The 23596-nt window shown below is 43.3% G+C and overlaps 1 protein-coding gene across 1 annotated transcript in view; it reads left to right on the forward strand.

Moving 5' to 3' along the window:
* Positions 1–1057: 1057 nt before the first annotated feature.
* The window catches only part of DCBLD1 (discoidin, CUB and LCCL domain containing 1), a 62430-nt gene continuing 39891 nt past the window's right edge, over positions 1058–23596 (forward strand). Inside the window, exons 1-2 of the mRNA XM_044290151.1 lie at positions 1058–1296; positions 19859–20077. Of these exons, the coding sequence (XP_044146086.1) occupies positions 1191–1296; positions 19859–20077 (325 nt within the window). The 5' untranslated portion in view covers positions 1058–1190. The remainder of the gene's footprint in view (positions 1297–19858; positions 20078–23596) is intronic.

Below are 23596 nucleotides of genomic sequence, written 5' to 3' on the forward strand. Positions count from 1 at the left end.
TTATTAATTTATAATAGTTTAGTATTGCCAGTACTTAGTACTCATAGTGTTAGCTTAGTATATATATTAATTTAGTATTTATAATATCAGTTACTTAAGCATTTATATCAGATTAGTAATTTGCAATAGTTTAGTATTGCCAGTACTTAGTACTCATAGTGTTAGCTTAGTATATATATTAATTTAGTATTTATAATATCAGTTACTTAAGCATTTATATCAGATTTGTAAATTGTAATAGTTTAGTATTGCTAATATTTAGTACTCATATTATGAGTTTAGTATATATGTATTAATCTAGTATTTATAATATCAGTTACTTTAGCATTTATATCAGATTAGTAATTTGCAATAGTTTAGTATTTCTAATATTTATTACTCATATTATGAGTTTAGTATATATGTATTAATCTTGTATTTATAATATCTGTTACTTAAGCATTTATATCAGATTAGTAATTTGCAATAGTTTAGTATTGCCAGTACTTAGTACTCATAGTGTTAGCTTAGTATATATATTAATTTAGTATTTATAATATCAGTTACTTAAGCATTTATATCAGATTTGTAAATTGTAATAGTTTAGTATTGCTAATATTTAGTACTCATATTATGAGTTTAGTATATATGTATTAATCTAGTATTTATAATATCAGTTACTTTAGCATTTATATCAGATTAGTAATTTGCAATAGTTTAGTATTTCTAATATTTATTACTCATATTATGAGTTTAGTATATATGTATTAATCTTGTATTTATAATATCTGTTACTTTAGCATTTATATCAGATTAGTAATTTGCAATAGTTTAGTATTGCTAATATTTAGAACTCATATAGTATTGGTTTATTAGTATATTTGATATTAGTAGGTTGCTCTATTAACATAGGTATTATTTGTATCCTTAGTTTAGTTTTCATAGTATTATAGTTTGTTATGACCATGTAACCCTAGGCGGCGGGTCAGTAAGAGGGTTTGCCCAGCAGGGGGCAGCGCTCGGTCCATAACAGAGCGGATTCCCCCTCCCCGGGAGGAGCATGGCAGTGTGTGTCAGTCATGTGTGGGAGTACAGACCGCACGGAGGGCGCTCGGTGCGGGTCGGTTGTGCGGTTCCCCTGGATGGAGATCTCGGGATATCCAGTTCCCAGCCGGCTGCAGACCTCTGCCTAGTGGAGGAGAGTGGGCGCAATGGCCGGGGGCAGAGTTGCGTGCCAGACCCCTCCGGTGAGCGGACTGCTGCCCCTGCTGGGACTATGGCTGGCAGTCCCTGCCCTGCTGCTGGCGGAGACCCTGGGTGAGTGCTGCTGGTAATACGTGTCGTGTGAACTGTGCCCAGGGCTTGTGATAGTCGCAGCTTGTCACCTGAACTTTCACTTGTAATCCACGTCCGGGACTGCTGTACGTGCGCGGGGTCGGGTTCCTTTTCTTCGTATCTGGTTCTATTCATCTCTTTCTTAATTATATCTTAACCCAGGAAAGCTGGGTGACCATTATTGTAACTGCCGGGTGGGTTCAGGGCATTGGGAAAGCTGGGTGACCATTATTGTAACTGCCGGGTGATGGGAGATTGTTTAACCAGGTGGGTTCAGGGCATTAGGAAAGCTGGGTGACCATTATTGTAACTGCCGGGTGATGGGAGATTGTTTAACCAGGTGGGTTCAGGGCATTGGGAAAGCTGGGTGACCATTATTGTAACTGCCGGGTGATGGGAGATTGTTTAACCAGGTGGGTTCAGGGCATTGGGGAAGCTGGGTGACCATTATAACTGCTGGATAATGGGGGATTGTATATCCAGGTAGATGTAGGGCACTAGGAAAGCTGGGTGACCATTATTATAACTGCTGGGTGATTGTATATCCAGGTAGGTTCAGGGCGTTAGGAAAGCTGGGTGACCATTATTATAACCGCTGGGTGATTGTATATCCAGGTAGGTTCAGGGCGTTAGGAAAGCTGGGTGACCATTATTATAACTGCCGGGTGATGGGAGATTGTATATCCAGGTAGGTTCAGGGCGTTAGGAAAGCTGGGTGACCATTATTATAACTACTGGGTGATGGGTGATTGTATATCCAGGTAGGTTCAGGGCGTTAGGAAAGCTGGGTGACCATTATTATAACTGCCGGGTGATGGGAGATTGTATATCCAGGTAGGTTCAGGGCGTTAGGAAAGCTGGGTGACCATTATTATAACTACTGGGTGATGGGTGATTGTATATCCAGGTAGGTTCAGGGCGTTAGGAAAGCTGGGTGACCATTATTATAACTGCCGGGTGATGGGTGATTGTATATCCAGGTAGGTTCAGGGCGTTAGGAAAGCTGGGTGACCATTATTATAACTGCCGGGTGATGGGAGATTGTATATCCAGGTAGATTCAGGGCACTAGGAAAGCTGGGTGACCATTATTATAACTGCCGGGTGATGGGAGATTGTATATCCAGGTAGGTTCAGGGCACTAGGAAAGCTGGGTGACCATTATTATAACTGCCGGGTGATGGGAGATTGTATATCCAGGTAGGTTCAGGGCACTAGGAAAGCTGGGTGACCATTATTATAACTGCCGGGTGATGGGGGGATTGTGTAACCAGGTAGGTTCAGGGCACTAGGAAAGCTGGGTGACCATTATTATAACTGCCGGGTGATGGGAGATTGTATATCCAGGTAGGTTCAGGGCGTTAGGAAAGCTGGGTGACCATTATTATAACTACTGGGTGATGGGTGATTGTATATCCAGGTAGGTTCAGGGCGTTAGGAAAGCTGGGTGACCATTATTATAACTGCCGGGTGATGGGTGATTGTATATCCAGGTAGGTTCAGGGCGTTAGGAAAGCTGGGTGACCATTATTATAACTGCCGGGTGATGGGTGATTGTATATCCAGGTAGGTTCAGGGCGTTAGGAAAGCTGGGTGACCATTATTATAACTGCCGGGTGATGGGAGATTGTATATCCAGGTAGATTCAGGGCACTAGGAAAGCTGGGTGACCATTATTATAACTGCCGGGTGATGGGAGATTGTATATCCAGGTAGGTTCAGGGCACTAGGAAAGCTGGGTGACCATTATTATAACTGCCGGGTGATGGGGGGATTGTGTAACCAGGTAGGTTCAGGATATTGAGAAAGCTGGGTGACCATTATTACAGCTGCCGGGTGATGTGGGATTGTGTATCCAGGTAGATTCAGGATATTGGGAAAGCTGGGTGACCAATATTACAGCTGCCGGGTGATGGGGGATTGTATAACCAGGTAGACTCAGGGTATTTGGAAAGCTGGGTAACTGCAATAGGGGCACCATCGTTGTGATTCAGCTTTTCCTGAAGCAGAGCGGCTAGTGATGGCCGCATTGTCTGGCGGTATGAAAGCCATTGCTGTACCTGTGTATATGTGGCAGGAATGGTCACTTGAGTTTGATTAGTTCAGCTTGAAATGTAGACGTCAAAGGCCTCATGGATACGACCGTTGTTTTGGTCCTGCATCCGAGCCGCAATTTTGGCGGCTCGGATGAGGACCTATTCACTTCCATGGGGCCGCAAAAGATGCGGACAGCCCTCTGTGTGCGCTGTCCGCATCCATTGCTTTGTTCCGTGGTCCGCCAAAAAAAATATAACCTGTCCTATTCTTGTCCGTTTTTCGGACAAGAATAGGCAGTTATATTAATGGCTGTCCGTGCCGTTCTGCAAATTGCGGAACGCCCATGGACGCCATCCGTGTTTTGCGGATCCGTAAAACACACAATGATCGTGTGCATGAGGCCAAATCCTCATAGACCTTGATTTTTTTTTTTTTTTTGTTAAAACACCTGTTTTTGATCACCCCATAAATGAAGTTTCTCATGGACAAAATGATGATTACTGGCCTCAACTTGAAGGCTTAGTGCATCCCTGACTGGTGTGATCACTGAGTTACCGCTCTCCATGTCGGAATATCACAAATAAAGATCTTCAGAGATGAGAGAAAAAAGAAAAAAATAATTGTCCAGTAGGTAACCTCATTGTGAGACTTGTAGTCCGCCTAATGTCATGGGCAGTGGCACTCATGTCAGCCGCCATGTGATAGTCCTGATGCTGGCTATGATCTGAGCTGTTTTTTTTTTTTTTATCAGAAGGCTCTGTTCATACCTGGAATAAGCTCCGAACCCATGGTTTGGTGGGACCAGCAACCATCTACTGGCAAATGTCAGGAGAGATAAGGATCAGAATGTTGGATTTTCACATGCCCGATCCTTTTTTGCTAGGAGATAAGCTGCCTGTCAGAGGTGTCTGGAAGCACTTACTACCCTTCTTCCCATTCAGAACATACGTACCCTCAGACGAGCAGAGTGTGCATGTTTATGGGGGGGGAGCGAGCATTCGGCCAACAGGTATCTCATGAATGTGGTCAGCTGGCCATGCGATCAATGTTGGGTCATCTCAGCAAGACCAGCTGACCATCTAATGCGTATGCTGGTCATCTGACTCAACACTGATGGCAGATGTCTGGGAAGGTAAAAACTGAACACGTCTGACGTCAGCGTCTACCCCTGCCCTCATTCATAATACATACGGGTATGGGGCAGAGATGGCTATCAGCCAAATGAACTGACAGCCATCTAAAATGTGTGGCCCGCTTCAGGCTCCTCAGACGGCAATCGGGAAACCTGTCTGAATTTTGGCCAGAAACGTGGCCGAGTCTTAAAACACACGGATGGAATCCATTTTTGCCACAGACCCATTCATTTGAATCAATGAGTCTTCCAGGGAAAACGGATAAAGTTAGTACATGCCGCAGTATTTTTTTACTTGGACCAATGATCTGTGCAGAAAATCGCCCAGTGAAATGTATCCATTCAGATAGCTCCCTAACGGTACCGTTGTTTGTCTACAAGTGCCTTCCTTCTTTCCCGTCACATTTCTATTGCAGTTTGATGGTCATAATGTCCCAGCTTCCTGCATTATTCTGTCCAGTAGAAGTAATTGAGACAGACCCATTGAAAGCTGATCAGATCTGTCAAGATGTGGAAACCATTACTCCAGTGAGTACAGATCTAAGTCTGCATAAGGGCTGATTCAAACAACCGTGGTGGGCCCGGGAAATACGGTCCGTGTATCGGTTGCATCTCCCAGAAGGACTCTGAACCAAATTTTGACTGTATCATAGTAATTTATGGTTTGGATGAGGCCTTAACCAGAGGAGAGTGTACTTCATGGCCTGTGATATGTTCATCAGCAAGCTACACAGTTGCTGGATCGGCAGCGATCAGCTCATGACTGGTTTTCAGCAGTTGGAAAGGGGTTGTCCAAGTTAAGCTTGTTGAAATGTGACTTGTAATAAATACTCTGCAGAAGTGCGAGCTAGAGTTTGCTTGAGTTCTGCGGACTACTACTCCATTTCTCCTTTACACAAGTTTTCTGAACTTCTCATTCTTGCTGTAGACTCGTAAAGAATTGAACCATAGCGCTCGTGGTGAATCATGCCGCTCACATGGCACCGTATTGTCTTATATGTGTCTTTCACACGGTGACGAGCAGCCATGGTGGACACGTATGACCTTCAAGTCTAGCATGAAGTGGATGTCCTGATTTCATTGATACATTACTAATTATAGAGTCATATTTCGGTTCAGATCTTCTCTTAGTCACTGTCTGAGATACTCTACAGACTGGTTTTCTGACTGAGCCTCCTATTGCTTCTGTTCACCAACACGTAATGTGAATTCTGGTTTGATATAATTAGCGTGGGAAAGTAGTTTTAGATAATGACACGTTTTCATATTGGACATATTCTGACATGAAGCACAGTTCAGTGTCCCATGGGTGACATCTGTGAAATGGAGCTGACTTTTAATATGCACAGCCCATTTGGATGGACAAATACTTGGCATGCCAAAAATGTATACATCCCATTGGTGTCTGTTAGGGTACCAAAAATGGGTTAGGTCTTGATACAGTGATTTTAAGATTCTGCGTAACATGGCTGTCTTAAGGTGGCACAAGACTGTTCAAAGAAAGATCTCATGAAAGACCTTTCTTTGAAGGAGCATTTCCAAAAAGATCTTTCCTTCATCCTGGTTTCATTGAACATGTATGGCCAGTTTGAAGAACTGTAACGACCAATATGAAATAAAATGTGTATGACCGTGTCTGAGAAACGAATGTTCACCAGATGATTGTTCAACCATCTATCTAATGTTTATGGCCACCTTTATGCCATATGGCCAGGGATTGGGCATGGATGTCATCAAGGAGGGGTATTTTTATGCGTTTTTGTCCTATTCTGGTCTGTTTTGTGGAGAAGAATAGCTATTTCTATAAAGCAGACCAAGAAAAATGTGCACACGGAAGATGTCCACACTTTGCAGATCTGTGGTTTGTAGCCCACAAAACTAATACGGTTGTGCACAGGAGGCCTCAGAGAAAGTTTAGTATATAACCAGTAGTGGTGATTGTAGGAAAGGAAACGTGATATAAGACAGTGTATCCCAGTCCCTCCATCACAGTTCCTGTTTGACCATTGGATCCCGAGACCCCTTCCGAGTTTGGGATTTGGACACTATTCCGAGCTATACATTCTTTTAGCTTCATTGTGTTTTCCGACCAAAGGAAGTAGTGTACGCTATTAATGGACTGCGAAAACAAAATGCCTCGCAAGTGTCTGTTTCCTGTCTCCAAATATATGTGAGGAAACCTGCAGTTGGCTACTAAAAATGCCGGGTGGTAAAACTCTATGGTGTGAACATGTAGGTATCTGTGTGGACTGCATGGTGACAATGGTTAACAGTACAACCATTTCCATTACTGCGTGATGTGAGTGGGGCCTCAAGTTCTTCACGTCTTTATTGAATAGCCCAGCTATGGGCACAGTACTGTGGATTTGAGGAGCCAGTAATGGCCCGGGCAGAGAACCTGTAAAAAGACCTGGGCCTGCGATGGGTACAAACTTCTTTAGTGAGAAGTAATGGGAATGTATTGGTAATTTACAGCATTGGCTGAGTGTGATGTCCAGACATGTCAAGGATCCATGTAGTGAAATGCAGTAGGGCTTGTAGTACTGAGCAAAGGAAAAGCTACAATGCGCTTGAGCCCTATCCTAATAACCTGGGCAGACATGTATACAGTATGAACGCTGTGTGGGAAATTATAATTCATGGCGGTTAATAAGTGATAGTCCTTATCTGTTGCTTTGCAAATGAAATAAATTCTCTGTTCATTGTGCCTAATGACCGATGACCCAGTTTAATAAGGAGCGAGCATCTGTGGGCTCTCCGGCTTTATCATGATGGTTGGGAATGCATGTGCGGTGTGCAGACATTAGTTTATCTGTTTGTCCTGCTTTCAGCACAAATTGCCAGGGGAATGCTGTGTCTCCAGCATCTGCAAGATAACATCCCACTCAGCGTGGTCACAGCCCAGCGTCTGCGGAGCCTGGCCATAGGATTACCTGCTCCTAGCGACTGGAACGTAGTGCAGAGCTGCAGACATGTTGTTATCCTATCCATCTATGTCCTATTTATCTATCCCGATCCTCCTCTAAGTAGGGCTGTATTACACTGCCAGATCATCGGTAACAAGCACGCTAGCGATGATCTGGCAGTGTAAAACTACAGCCGATTACCAGATGAACGAGCAAATGCTCATTCATCGGACAATCCAGGCTTAAAAATCATCACTTGCTGGCGGCAGATCACCATCTGCTGCTGGCAAACAACTAGTCGGTATGGGGATGAGTGATAGTACTGTATAATGATCGCTCCTCCTTATACTGTGGAGGAAATCGCTGCATGTAATAGCAATGGTCTCCTCTGCTAGTGAGCAGGCGATTGCATGGAAGGCATGCTTCCCTCCCGACAGTTATCAGCTGCATCGCTAAATGTAATATTGCCCTGAGACCGTGGCCTTGGGGCTCCAGGATTTCAAACCTCACTCTTGCTTCTATGTAGCCTCTTATGGGTGAATATTCCTGTGTGCCGAGCCTACCTTCTTCACATTTGACCACACACACTGAGGAGTAATCTGGTAGTGTCCTGGGGGGTGACAGGCTGTCATCTGAGATGCTTTCCAGTGATCCCGGACCCTGACATCTGTAATGGCAGCATTTTGGTTTGCAAGTAAACAGAGAAAATGTGATTTGTCCACATTCTGAGGTGTTCAGTTTATAGAAGGAAGCAGAGAGGGCTGTTCTGTTCTGTACTTGTAGAATATAGTACATAATAGAAATACAACAAAAAACCTTGTGCAGCTACTGTGAAGAGCTTTTCTAACTGGTATAGTTAATGAAGATACTTATTGGTAGTAGGCCTACAATGGGCCCTCGGCCACACTGATCCAGAAGGTCCAAAGTCCAAATCTTTGCACATTATACACTGCAGCCAGTTAATAATGATACTGCTGGGAACAGGGTTGTGGGAGTTTCCACTCATGAGGTCAGATTGTGGCAAACGTTCCTGGACATTTCTGAAGGCTCTTCCCTTTGTTATGTGGAGATTGTAGTTATAGGTCCAGGTTGATCCTTCCATGTGCACACAGAGAACAGCTTGTCATCTACACCTAGGCTTTACTTGGTATTGTCATCTTCTGGAGAGACACCAGCTGGCAGACTCCGCGCTGACTTCAGCAATTTCTGGGATTTGAATGGCATTTTAGTGTGCTGATCGGTTTCAAACAAAACACAACATGCTCTGCTGCTTTTCTCTTCACCTTCTTTCTTATGCAAATTGGCAATGACTTGGCCTGTGGATCTTTTGGAAAGTGTTTTGTCACGGGTGAGAGCTGATCAAAACCGTCGTTGTGGGAGTCATGTTTGCCACTGTGCTATTTACTAGTCCCAAATCTGCACAATCGGGGGAAATCATGGATTTTAGTAGTGGGACCTGTGCTCTGTACAGTTTTATGTACATTCTGTAGGAGGACCTGTCACTAGGTTTGGTACCACAAAGCCACCAGGATGTAGTCACACAGCTGGGGTTTGGTGTTCTCAACATGACCACGTCAAAACTGTCTGCTTCTGAATTAGGCATAAAGCGTGCACTCGCTCGCTGCAGATATTCCTGCAACTGAAAATCGGTTCCAATCATCTGAATGTGTGTTTTTTTTTTTTTTGTTTTTTGTTTTTTTGCAGACAGTTTTCTGCAATATCCATTGAAATGAGGGGAACCGATTTTTAGTCTCATAAATTTCTGCAATAAAATCTGCTATGTGACAAGTGCCTGCATATCACGCTATTCTCACAGCACAGAATTGAGATGGCCCATAGACTTTTCATAAACCCAATATATTACAGATTGTGACTTTACCTTCTGTAGCAGTAATCCGTCAGCCCTTACCTTGATAAACTGCTGACAGCACTAGGTGGGGGATGGGGAGAGCGAGACAAGCATACTTTTGTTGAGCTTTTATTATCGGGGGTGGGGGGGGATAGTGGGAACATGAAGTTTTATCCTGCCAGCTCCTGCATGTGCTGAGGAGCATCCCCCCAGGAGACCACTACAGGTGTGACGCACAGTGTAGGGGAGGGACTAAAAATCATTAACGGTGAAGCCCTGTCTACTAGGCACTTGCAGGCGCAGAATAAACTGTCATATTCACTCTACTCCTGATAATAAAGGTTCACAAAAGTACTGCTCTCCCCAGTCCCTCCATAATACTGTCAGCAGTTTACCATGGTCTGTCTGCTGACACTCCCTTTAAGATCTGAATGTTTTTATGGGAGAACACCTCTGTACGCATTCCATCTGATCAAGCATATAACATGTCCGTCCTTGTGAAATCAGAGGCATATGAAAGTACAGAAGGTGCCCTTAGGGTCTCAGTTAGAGCTCCTTAAAACTTGGAGGGAGTACAAAGCTGTACTATGGCTATGTGCAAGCGGCTTCCATAACCTAATAACAAAAATTATGCAATAGCAATATAAAGACTATCACAGAAACAGCCATGCCCTGGCTGTGTAGCATTACTGAATATTAATCTTGTGGTTGGTTGGGGAAAGTATAAGGGTACGGCCACAAAGGGCGGCTTTATCATGGATTTCTCCCTATGTATTGCAGAGAGTGAAATCCATGGTAGAAAATCCACAGCATAAGTTCACATGCTGCTGACTTAAAAATCCACGTTCCAGGTCAGTTTCCCCTGCAGATTCTTTTTCCTTATGGCCCATGGACGCTGTGTGTTTTCCTTGGTGCCTACCCTCCTTGCTGACATGCTGGAAAAAACTGCTGACTACAAGCCACCTGGACGCTCCTCCAATGTGCATTTGGAGCATGAAGTTTACACAGTCAGTTATGTGCAAGCAAATACCACATGTAGTTGACTGTTTAACCACTTCGTGGCTATTAGGCTACAATCATATGACCGTGAAAAAACTGCCGTTAAAAACTGCTAACAGTCCATTTTTAACAGATTTTCCCCCCCAGTAATAACTTTCTGAGAAACAATGTTAAAAATTGTCCCCTTCAATTTTATGGGAGCTGTTGGTCTGTGAAAACAGACAAAATAGGATATGTCCTTATTTTTGACGGCTGTTATACATGAGCCGTCACACGGCTGTTTTTCACTGTCATGTGAATATAGTCTTAAACTCCACTCTGTAGCTAAACCTGCCATGGAGGCCATATTGGAAACCTTTCCTATATCGTGTCACATGATCACCAAATATGTGATACGTCGGAGGAGATTTGTCAAACTGGTGTAAAGCAGAACTGGCTGAGTTGCCCATAACGACCAATCAGATTCCACCTTTCATTTTTCACAGCTCCTTTGGAAAATGAAGCGTGGAATAGGATTGTTTGCTATGGGCAACTCAGCCCGTTTATCTTTACACCAATGTGATAAATCTTGCAGCTGCTACGTGGCGGAACGTTTATGCAGGGTAATAAGGCCATATAGATGTTTATAGCCGATTGCCGGTCTGCAAGTGGTTGAATTGCAGTTTTATGTTCATGATTTTCCCTTTGGTAATACGAAAAAAGAACTATGGCAAAGTAATAAATGGGGGCCCTATCATTTCTGTAGACGCCTATAGAGAGGGGAGGGGGGTCGTTTTAGAGTCGCAAGGAAATTGCTGACAATGTGGAAAGATAACTCGGTGGCTCCGTGCTCAAATATTTACCAACTGGGTGAGTGTAAACGGGTGCCTGAAATTACACCAGAAACTAGCTCCACTGTTTGACCAGAACACGCAAGTGCTTTTATACCAATGAGGACTGTCCACCTATTGTCCTTCTGATGAGGTGTGCCGTATCGGGATTGGCGCCAATTCCCCTTCACTTTAGTATTGATAACTATGAGACGATGCGTTCATAGTAAAGTCGGTGAATTGAATGCGGCCACCTCTCTCCACTACGCAGTGGACTGGATCTACTAGAGAACAGCTGGGGTGCCAGACGTATTATACCCACATATCTCATATACAAACACTGCTCTCTATACTCTTCTAGGCTAAATGCACACCATCAGGAAATCCACACCGTAGGTCATGTACATTGTATTCTGTGAGAATTTGAAATTCTCACGCACACGATGCTGATTTTTTTTTTTTTCTACGCAGATTTTGACCTACGGTGCAGATTTAAAAATCTGCAGCATGTCAATTTTATTTTTCCTGACCTTTGTTTACTCCATTTACTTCAATGGGGAGAGTAAAATCCACATGTAGACCTACACCAAGTGATGCGGGTTAACCGCACGGATTCCCCTGCGGATTTGAGTGCGGATTGTCCGCACATAAATCATGAATGTGTGCGTTTACCCTACTGAATCAGACTCAAAGCACTGCAGGCTCTGAGGGTGCTGTAATCCAGTGGGCATCTAAATGACACTTTTTTCTTAGGCCTCTTTCACACGGGCGTCATGTTTTTTGCCCGGATAAGAGGCGGGTGCGTTGCGGGAAAATGCGCGATTTTTCCGCGCGAGTGCAAAACATTGTCATGCGTTTTGCACTTGCGTGAGAAAAATCGCGCATGTTTGGTACCCAAACCCGAACTTCTTCACAGAAGTTCGGGCTTGGGATTGATGTTCTGAAGATTGTATTATTTTCCCTTATAACATGGTTATAAGGGAAAATAATAGCATTCTGAATACAGAATGCTTAGTATAATAGTACTGGAAGGGTTAAAAATAATAAAAAAAGTTAACTCACCTTCTCCTCTTGTTAGCGTAGATGCCGGTCTGTTCTTTAGCTGTGGGCTGAATGACCTGAGGTGACGTCAGATCACATGCTCCAATCACATGGTCCATCACCGTGGTGATGGAGCATGTGATCTGACATCACCACAGGTCCTTCAGCCCACAGCTAAAGAACAGACCGGCATCTACGCGAACAAGAGGAGAAGGTGAGTTAACTTTTTTTATTATTTTAACCCTTCCAGTACTATTATACTAAGCATTCTGTATTCAGAATGCTATTATTTTCCCCTATAACCATGTTATAAGGGAAAATAATACAGTGAATAGACTGTCACCTAGAACCCATGCGTGAAAATCGCACCGCATCCGCACTTGCTTGCGGATGCATGCGATTTTCACGCAACCCCATTCATTTCTATAGGGCCTGCGTTACGTGAAAAACGCACAAAGAGGAGCATGCTGCGATTTTTCACGCAACGCACAAGTGATGCGTGAAAATCACTGCTCGTGTGCACAGTCTCATAGAAATGAATGGGTCAGGATTCAGTGCGGGTGCAGTGCGTTCACCGCACGCATCGCACCCGCACGGAAAACTTGCCCGTGTGAAAGGGGCCTTAGGCTTTTAATGGATGTGCTTTTAAAGAGCATCCATCAGTAGATTTGTACCCATGAAACTGGCCGACCTTTGCAGCTGAAGGCATCTGTGTTGGTCCCATGTCCATATGTGCCCACATTGCTAAGAAAAATAACATTGTAATATATGCAAATAAGATTCTAGAAAATCGGGGCATTGTCCAACAGGCTCAGCTCTCTCCAACTGCTGTGCCCTCTCCACTTTGAACTCAAAAACGCAACCATTGATTTCAACGAAACTTGGTATACACATCCCTTTACTACCTAGAAAGAAATCTTGTGGGGGTCACAGCTCTCTAGGACGTACCGTTCCTGAGATATTCCCAAAATATGACCTGCATTAGCCAATACAAGCCTGCAAGTGTTTTTCTTCATATCCCAACTGCCATACACACAGTCACATGTCACTATCAGCCAATAGAAGCTTGCAGGCCCTTAGTCTCCACATACACACAGTTTTACTCCAGGTTTCCATAACAACCCAGCCATTTTTCTTCACTGCTGAAGGTCAGCTTTAGGCTAGGGCTACAGGATGACAATAAGTCGCACGACACATGGGGCACAACTACACTGCTACATGTGTCGCACAATAGATGGATTTTTTTCAACTGCTGTGAAGGTCAAAGTTAAGTGGATGGGCTGCTGTGGAGGTCCCATTTTAAAGTGGCGGGGCACTGTGTGGGGGGGGGTCAGTGTTAAGGGGTGGGGGCTGTGGAGTTCACTGTTTTGGGGTATACTGTCTATATTTTTTAACGACGCACACAAACAAGGAAGGAAACCTGTCACCGGGATTTTGTGTCTAGAGCTGGCCGCTAGCACATCTGCAATACCCAGTCCCCATAGCTCAGTGTGGTTTTATTGTGTAAAAAACCTGATTTGATACATATGCAAATTACCCTGAGATGAGTCAGAGCTTGAAAATGTGACTCTTCTCTGTCACAAGTAAGATATGACTCTTTTATGGTAATTTGCATATGTATCAAATCAGTTTTTTTACACAATAAAAGCACAGAGAGCTATGGGACTGGGTATAGTGGCCGTCTAGCAACCCATGTCCTCAGCTCTATACCCAAAATCCTGGTGACTGGTTCCCTTTAAATGAAATAGATTAAATATACCTGTGCGAAGCCGGGTCCTTCTGCTAGTATTTGATAAATACAGTTACCGTAAGCCAGTAGTTTTTCAACCTAGAAATGTTCCCTAAAACTGCAGAAAGACATTTTGCTACTTTCTGGGTAAATGGTTAATGGGAAAATAAAGAGTTTTAATGCGTCCTTGATGCTTTTTTAAAAAGCAACAGAAAAGCCAAGTGTAAACCCGCCCTAATATCGTCAGGCACGTTGTACAGTTGTGCAGATAGATCATCCCATCTGTGTGCTAGTAGGGTCCCGAGCACACAAAAGGGCCTGGCAGTTTGGCCTGCAGCAATCCTTCCTGTCAAACTATGGAGGAGATAATTAGATTGTAAGTAAAGGCTGAGTCCCGGAGAGGAGGAACATCTGCAGGTGGGGGGAGAGGCATTCATGGCTTGTCGTCTTTTATATTAAAATCCGAAAAGGATTTCCTGAGGTTTGTGGGTGTGCATGGTCGTCAGTCACAAGAATGTGTTTACTGCAGCCATTTATGAGATCATTGACCCATCAATATGCTGTAACGAGACTGCAGTAATCTCACAAGGGAAATTCCAGCGATAAGACCTGTTGTCTATCATGAAGCAGCCTATATGGTACTTGGATTTTTTGATAAAGCCCTGTGAGGTAGTTGCAAGAATCTTCAGTACTCTATTAATCTCCATCTTTGTAGGCATCCAGTGTATGAACTGTGTAGTACTGTATATCTACTTCTGTACAGGCAGTCACTTGCAAGTGCATCTTCATTTCCAGGAGTTCGATATTGATGACCTATCCTCAGGGTAGGTCATCAATATCATTTTGACAATCGTCCAACTCCCGGAACCCCACCAATCAGCTGTTTGAAGAAGGCTGCAGCGTTCACCAGAGTGCTGCAGCCCCCTCACTGCACTCTACATTGAATGGGACTGAGCTGTGCCTAGGCCTTGTGATTGACGAATGTGATGTCATTGGCCTAGGCCGGAGAACTGTGTCCTCTTGGGTGCGGGGAGTTGGACAGTCACTGATCTGATATTGATGACCTATCCTGAGGGTAGATCATATCAACTTCCTGGAAAACCCCTTTCTACAGATGGACTACTGAGTAATTCTACCAGCTATGATGCTTACTATGTGTAGGTAGCCTTCAACATAGCAAATTATTGTAGACATTATTAGCCTGCATGTGTGCTCTCCACAAATAAGGGAAGCACTTCATACCCAGATGTAACATCAGAATACAAAGTTGTACCGGATTTGAATTGCACAAGGTCAACAATATAAGGCAGTGTTCATATCTTTGTTGGAGCTTCTGTGGCAGGTTTCATCAAAAGTGCCAGAAAATATAGCCCAGCATTCACCGTTGGTGTCCATCCTGTAACAGATACATCACTGCCACCAATTTTATTTGTTCTCCTCTTATGATTGAAGAGAACAATGTAATTGACTGATGCAGATGGGAACAGAGTCTAAGTTTTCTCCAAAATTGGCCTAGTTACAGTAGGTATATGTCTTGCCAATGACTAGGACTACGGGGTCATACATTTCTTCTGGACTGTATTTTTCATTCGGTTCCCGTGATACATCTCGTGATCTTTGTCTTAAATCGCATATCATGCAGTGTATTGCTTCTGGTCTTTCATTATGTCAGCGTGGACATGTCTTTCACTACATCAGCTTCTGCTCCCACATGCAGAGACCCCCAGCTGGGACTGTTAAGTAAGAAGCAGGACACAACCAGGGTAGAGAAAGTCAGGAGATCCTGGTGCACTTTATGATTGGGAGATATTGGTAGTGCTGTAATTGTTGCCCCAGATCTGTCTAGCTGGTCATGTATTTTTTTTTTCTTCTTTGAAGTCAGTAAAGGGCTGTATCCAGTAGATTTTGTTGGCTCTATGCCGGCAGTGATAGAACGAGTGTTGGGTGTGGGGGCTGTATGTGGCCAGAAATACTTTACACCCAAACAGTTGTATTAGGAGCCATAAACTCTGTAATGTGAATACTATTATATCTTGTAACGTAGCTGTGGGGCTCTAGGACTGAGATATATCCCTGGAGTTACTTGGGTTTGCTGGGTTTGGACTGGGAAGCTGAATGAGAACACAAGTTCTAACATATCTGCCAAAAGAAGGCAGGAGGCTTGGGAGGCATAGAGGCTGAGTCATTTCGTCCTAATGGAGGATGTCGAATGGGACATGGTAGCCGATGTCGCTCCCTACACACTGACATTGGCTATCTGGACGTATGTTTACCAGTTGGGCCACCAATGCAGATGCATTATAAGTTAACATGGCAGGGCAGTAGAATACACTGACTTCTGGTGGGGTGTGACTGAAATGCTACAAAACCTAAATAGCGAAACCTAAAAAAACTCCTGTCACCATCTAGGTGGGACTGAAGAGACATTGTGCTGGTTGTGCCTATTTGATTGTCACTGTTCTTGAAGGATCCTACATGATTGTTTCTGTCTATGTACACAGAGCATGAGGCGCCAACAGATATGTTATAGATGTAGAACAACAGAAAGACGAAATGTAAGGTTGGGTCGGGAGGGGCGAAAGCATGAATGAAGAAAGGAGGTGTCACATTCGTAAAATAGCTTCCCAGGGACTCTTTCCACACCTTTCTCATACAGATAACATGGTGAGACTACTTGTATGCAGTGAGAGTGCTGTATAAACCACAGATATTTCCACCTCTACTGGATGGAGGCGTCCAGTATATTAGCGGCTGACTTCTGAATGTCATTGCTTCATAATGGCTCATTGAAACCTTTTAAAAGGTCAAATCCATGTATATGAACTATGGTAATGACTTACTAATGGTAAAGTTGGTAGGTATCTAATAATCATGTGTAAAAGTAATAAACAGATGCTGGATTATCAGATTAGGAAAGAAAACTAAATACATTTTCAGAATAGACAGCCAGAGTTAGTGCTAGGTTTGAGGAAGTGCAAAGGGAAAAATTGCCAGGAGCCTACACTGCCTTTGTCCTCCAGCCCTTCGGTGACCGCAACAGGACATGGCCGTTTGAACATTTTTGAAGTCTATCTCTAAAGATGACCATACACATTCAATAGCTGTCGGCTGATATTGCAGCCCCCCCCCCCCCCCCCCGGCTTCCCCATGCAAAGACTAAGCCGAACAAGTGTGTGTGTATTGTGTGGGGAGAAAGCTGCTGCCAGACACTTTTCTGTAGGGAGATCAAAAGGATCAGGTGAGTCGGGAGCTCCCCATACACATTACAGCGTTGGCCGAGCCTGCTATTCTTGGTAGGTTCATCCGTCAAATGAATGATGTGAATAGCCAGATTAACAATTAAAGCTTGGCTTTAATTTCCATTATATACTCAGGATAGGGAATAAGTGTTTGGTCGCTGAGGGTCTGACCACTGGGATCACGGGAATGGAGGTCCACAAGTGCTGCCGTACTGCCTTATGAGAATTGAACGGCATGTGTTAACACTGATCCATTCATTCATCATTTTTGTGATTGTTGAGGGTCCCGTAGGTCTGACCCCCAGCAATCAACCACTTGTCCCCTACCCTGTGGATAGTGATCAAGTGTTACAATGACGAGAGTGCATTTTCACCAGTTCAAAACTATAAGTTATTGATGATTGACTATTTATTGTAATTTAAACCGCTATGGATCATTAACATGACCAAGCATGCGATCATAAAAATGCTCATTCCCCATCGTTGCCCAGTGAGAATATGGCAGCTGACTAATGAGTAAATAGCTGATTGGATCTCTTAGGCTACCTGCACACATTGCGAATTGCCTGTGTTTTTATGTAGATTCTCATGAGGCAAAACAGCAGTCTAATACAGTACCAATAGACAAATCTTGTGTCCAATTTTTTATTTTTGTATCTATGCTAAAAATTGACCTGTGTGGATTTTCAAATCCACAGAATACCAATTCTTAAATTTAAATTATTATTTTTATTTTTTTTTCCCCCGTGTGCAGCCTTTTCATGCAAGGGTGAGATCTGCAGAAAATCTGCACCTAAAACTGCAAGTAATACATGCAGCTTTTGGTGCGGAAACAGCACAGATTTTCTGCTTTAAAACCTACACCCATGTACAGGTAGCCTTATAGCACCTTTACACGCCGCAGATCGTGTTGCAGAATGGGAGCAAGCACTTGGATATCTGTAAGCCCCTTTTCAGGTGAATAGAACAGATTTTCAGTCGCGGAAAATTCTGCAACAAAATCGGCAGCGTGTGAAGGCAGCCTTATTGCTGGCATGAAACTGCTGAATAAGCAGGGGATGTGCCGCAAAGAACATACAAACTGTATGGAGTGGATTGGTCGTACTGATTGTTGCTTCTCCCCTGCCGTTCGCATCAGCATTTTGAAAGTGCCAATCAACTTCTTATATGGTCGATCAGCAGTTGTTCCAGCAGGCCCATGTAAAAGGCCACTTTTTTTTTTTTTTTTTTTTTTTTTTTTTTTTTTCCCATTCCTACAGAATCTGACAGGAAGAAAACTGTCATCCATTAGCTTTGTGCTTCTAGGGGAGAGGACGGTGCAGTATGGAGGCACATAGGGACAGATTCGGCAGTGTTTTTACAAATGTTTAATGGTATAAAAAAGTGGCTAATTGCATTTACAGTCTACACTATTTAAAGAGGACCTTTTATGGGTCCAGGCATTATAAACTAAGTATCAGGATACGTAGGGCATAGTGCAGGGATCTAACTGCGCTTACTTTTTTTTTTCTTTCTGGGGGTGCCGATCCGTTCGCCCGCGGGCCCCCGTTGTATTCTCCCGTCTGGTATGTTAATTAATAGCATCGGAGCAATGAGGAGGAGACTGAGTCTTTCTCCGTGGGCGTCTCCTTCTCCCTGGCTGTAGCACGATCCAGTCGCAGAGGAGAGCGTCTCATCCAGGGAGAAGAAAGAAAAAAAAAAAACTCACCTTCTCCTTGGCTGTGATTGGACGGTGCTACAGCCAGGGAGAAGGAGAATCCCATTGACAAACAGGGCAGTCTCCTCCTCCCTGTACCGATGCTAAAATTGGCATACCAGGCGGGAGAATACAATGGGGGCCACAGTGGGCAAACAAAATAGTAAGTGCAGCACTATGCCCTACGTATCCTGATACTTAGTTTATAATGTTTGGACCCATGAAAGGTCCTCTTTAATCTATACCTGCAGTGGGATCTGCTTGCGATGGGGGCAATTTAATATTTGAAGTCAGTTTTGTAAAAATTTGCGACAGATTTATGAAATGTCACATGCGATTAAAAAAAATGAGCACCAACTTTTGTCCAGATATGTTGCTCCGCTTTCTATGATGCTCCCCCAATCGAGTGGGTGTGTGCCTTTTTTGTAATGTTTTTAAGCAGATCTTCTTTTTTTTTTTTTTTTTTTTTTTTAATACTGATTACCTATCCTCTGGTTATCCTATTAACTGACTGGTGGGACGCCAATCAGCAGTTTTAAAAGGCACCAGTGCTTGCAAGAGTGGCGCAGCCCTCTCTCAGCTTTCCCTAGGCCAGTGACGTCACGTTCAACGGTCAAATGACCTGGGCGCAGCTCAGTCCCATTGAAGTGGATGGGGCCGAGCATGATGCCAAGCACAGCCGTTATGCAATGTACTGCGCTGTGCTTAGTAAGCTGCGAGAAGGCTGCAGTGCTCCCAGGACAGTCGGTGCCTTCTCATACAGCTGATCAGGGGGGGTCTGACACCCGGGATCAGATAGGTAATCGGTGAAAAAGAAAAATCTCAGAAAACCCTTTTAGCATGCCTAGGTACATCCACTTTTCAGAATGGACTGAGTGGTGTAAAAATAGAAAGTCACAAATTTGTGCAACTAAGCTCAAAAAGTCGCAAAGATCTATTTTGTGACTTTTTTTTTAACCCAGAATTCTGGCATGTAGGACATGTTGAATTCCTGCCACTGACTGTACCATGGGATAGCATGTTCCATGTGGTGAAATAAATCTGCTCCACTATGTACTACAGAATGAGGAGGACGCAGTAAATGAATTCTATTGCTTCTCTCTTACAGTGGATGGATGTGGACACATTGTCTGTAATGAAGAAAGTGGAACGATAACTTCGAAGAACTATCCTGGCACCTATCCCAACTACACCCAGTGCTCAGTCACAATCCGAGTACCTGTGGGGAAAAGTCTGTACGTGAAGCTGGCAGACCTGGATATAGAAGCCCGAGACTGTGACTCTGCTTATCTTAAAATCTACAAGGGATCAAATGATGAGGAAGTTGGTGAGTTGTCAGAATACCATGGGCCATACCACTAGATAGGGATCTTCTGCCTGGCTACCTCCTGTAATATACAAGCCACTATATTGTTTCCCTGGAAGGGATCAAAAGGTGTAAATTACCACAAATCACAATTAAGCAGTTCCTCCCTTCCTGACAGTAGAATACAGCTTGCCTGTCCATTCTGATGAAGATGACCTGGGTGGGGTGGAATGCGTACTTTTAAATACAACCACTAATGCTAAGTACCATAAATGTGGAGCAGAGGAACTGTCAGTTCTCCTGACCTGTCTGTTTTAGTATAAATGTGTATTATTATTATTTTTTTTTTTTATATATAACAATAATTCAGGGGCATCTTTTCGCATAACTGTTCACTGGCCCTCTGTTATTCCTCTTAGTAATGTATCGATAATTGACAACTGCCAAACTGTATAGGTACATGCACCATTTCACAAAAAAATGGTAGTCTGGTTGTCAATTTATTCATAAGGCGTAACAGAGTAGAGACATAATGCAAAGTTATGAGAGAGCGTGTTTCAGAAGTATTCACTAAAACAGTTATTTCAAGAGTGAGGACAGATCCTTTTTTAAGGGTATTGCAATTTTTTTTTTTTATGAAATGGATCGACCTTTTAAACAATCATACTCTGGTAGGGTGAATCCTGCTGATTAAAATGATACCTGCATTGTGAAAATCAGTTGTGGTTTTCCTAAGAAAAAAGGTTTTGTTCTTTATGTAAATAGGGGCTTCATACAGAGAGGGGAGGGGCCTAGCCCCTTAGTGCTCCTCAGCTTTCCAGTGCTGGCCACGCCCCTCAGTGCATCAAAGCACTCATTTGCATAAGGAATAACAGCAATCCATTTTCACAAGACAGGTATCCTTGTAATCAGGAGAATCAACTTAACTAACCTGGTTAAGGCTACTTTCACACTAATGTTAATATTTTCCAGTATTGAGATCCGTCATAGGGTCTCAATACCGGGAAAAAAACGCTTTAGTTTTGTCCCTATTCATTGTCAATGGGGACAAAACGTAACTGAACAGAATGCTCTAAAATGCATTCTGGTCTCATACTGGAGTGCAAACCACAGAATGCTCTAGGATGCTCTGACCCAATGTGCCACAATAGAAAACGGATCAGTCCCCTATTGACTTTCAATGGAGTTCATGACTGATCCGTCTTGGCTATGTTAAAGATAATAAAACCGTTCATAACGGACGCAGATGGTTGTATTATCAGTAACGGAAGCGTTTTTGCTGAACCCTGCCGGATCCAGTAAAAACGCTAGTGTGAAAGTAGCCTTAATACAGTTGACCCTGCTGACCTGGTGCTCTTTGAGAATGTTAGAATGTTTTTGATGTATTTTTTATTTTTGTTCTGGTTGTAAGATGACGTGTTAATGCTATGTAAACACCAATTATTATAACATTGTTGTTATGCTGACACTGTTTAGGTGCCCATGCTGTTTAGTCTAAAGTTAATCAAGACTGACGAGTTCAACCCATGAGAGTCATTGTCTGGAGAGATGTTGGCTGTGTTTTTTCCGATGGCTGGTAATGCAGTCAACCATATCTCAGATGATCGTTTCAGCCATTGCTCGGGGTCTCTGATCATGTGTGGCCAGTCTGAACAACTGTAATGTCCAACATGGACTGAAAAGTGTACGGCCATTCCCTCGGCAGTTGTTTAGCCATCACCTACTTCTCTCTGTAGGAGCGGCCATGTTGAGAAGTTCTGCAGCTCGTGTCGGTCCACCATGTCTACTTAGCCGTCTCAGTACAGTAAACTCTGAGGGGATTAGAGATTAATGAAGTGTTAGCTCTCTTACAATTAATTAGCCGGTTAACAGGTTGTGTTCTGGAGCTTAGCAGTCTGGGCATATGTCCTCTTACCCTCAGATGACCTCTCTGGTGCTGGCCTCATGCTTTCTTCAGCCTGAGCTTCTTCAGGCAGCTGTTCATGTCACCAGATATTAGCATAGGGACCGTGTTCTCACCTTATTTTGTTATCCCAGGCCGTTCTCTTCAGTTACAGATCTCAGAATGGACTGTGCAGTGTATGTGCATTTCTCAAATTCCTGTCATGTTTAGCACTTGACCATGACACAGTCCTTGTGCGGTTCCTAGAGGTTTTATAGGCACAATAAAGAGGTTTATGGTTTGGGGCACTTGGTCCATGATCATTAACCTAAATCATATTTCTGGAAATAATACAATCCGTCTCAGATTTGTTCTGTAAGGTGTGAAAATAAGCACATACGCAATATTTCCAACAACCAATAGAACACTGCCTGACTGTGTATGACAAGGTTTAAGCTGGAGATACACTTTAGATGAATGTCAGTGAAATTGAAATCCAGAGTAACCTTGTTCATCGGGCAATAATATTGTTTGAGCGGTAACTTGAGTCATCGGTTGCCAGCAGTAGATCATGCCGACTAAAAACTCTGTTTCCAGCAAACAATGATTCTGTATGGGGATGAGTGATTTCTGCTCCTCATGCTGTGGAGGAGATAATGGTGTGTAAATGTCTCCTCCACTGAGGAGCAGCCGATTCGTCAGCTCAATTGTGCAGTGTAAAGGGGCCTTTAGGCTAGCTTAACATGACAAGAATCCGCTATGTAAAAAAAATGTAGCAGATCAGTAGGCTGACCTGCCCCTGTGAGCAGCGCAATTTTTAAAGGCAGAAATGCTGCCAGAAGTGTGCACAAAAACACCAGCTACTTTAGCCCTTCCCCATTCGAAGAAGAAACATGCCACTTCTGAAGTGGATTGCTAATAGGCTACGGGGGAAAAAACGCCACCATATGCGCGTTTTATGAGGTGTTATAACGTTAACTTTTTTTAGTTTTTTTTTTTGTTGCTTTTTCTAATTCAATTTTTAACCTGTTTTTCCATATGCTTGAAAACATGCCATAGCTCGAACCGCTTCCATTCTAGTGCACTCGAACCGCGTTTATATTAAATCTAAATGGATGTTACTTTGTACTGTATTTTTTAGAGAAAATATCATCCGGCTTGCTGCAGCTTCTTTTCTGGGAGCGGGACCCTCGCGATCACACGATTGCCGCTGCAGCTCTTTTCTGAAAAGGGTTGTCTGTGATGAAGCAACCACTTTAAGGCCTGTTCACAACTTGTGCATTATTATTTATTTTTTTGCTGTCCAGAAATTATAATTTAGGTGCCTGCACAAATCGCAGGATCACCTGATGAAGAGCGTTTCGGTGGCACATTTAGATGGGCAGATTGTTGGGAATGAGCGTTCCCGATAATTTGCCTGAATATAAGGCCATGTAAATCCACCTTTAGGAATGTGGTCTACTCTTCCATTAGACACTGTTTGTTTTTTATCCAGAAAACAGTGATGTAAATGATGGTGTGCCTCTTCTTTCATCAGATAGGAGGTGGCTGTAAATTGGGCTTTACACCTCTGTACCTGGTTTCCTGTACATGTTTATTTAGCAAGGTGACAAGGACTCCTGTCTGCTTTTTTTTTTTTTAATCATATTACAGGACAC

This window comes from Bufo gargarizans, chromosome 4, assembly GCF_014858855.1.
Source record: "Bufo gargarizans isolate SCDJY-AF-19 chromosome 4, ASM1485885v1, whole genome shotgun sequence".
Classification (NCBI taxonomy): domain Eukaryota; kingdom Metazoa; phylum Chordata; class Amphibia; order Anura; family Bufonidae; genus Bufo; species Bufo gargarizans.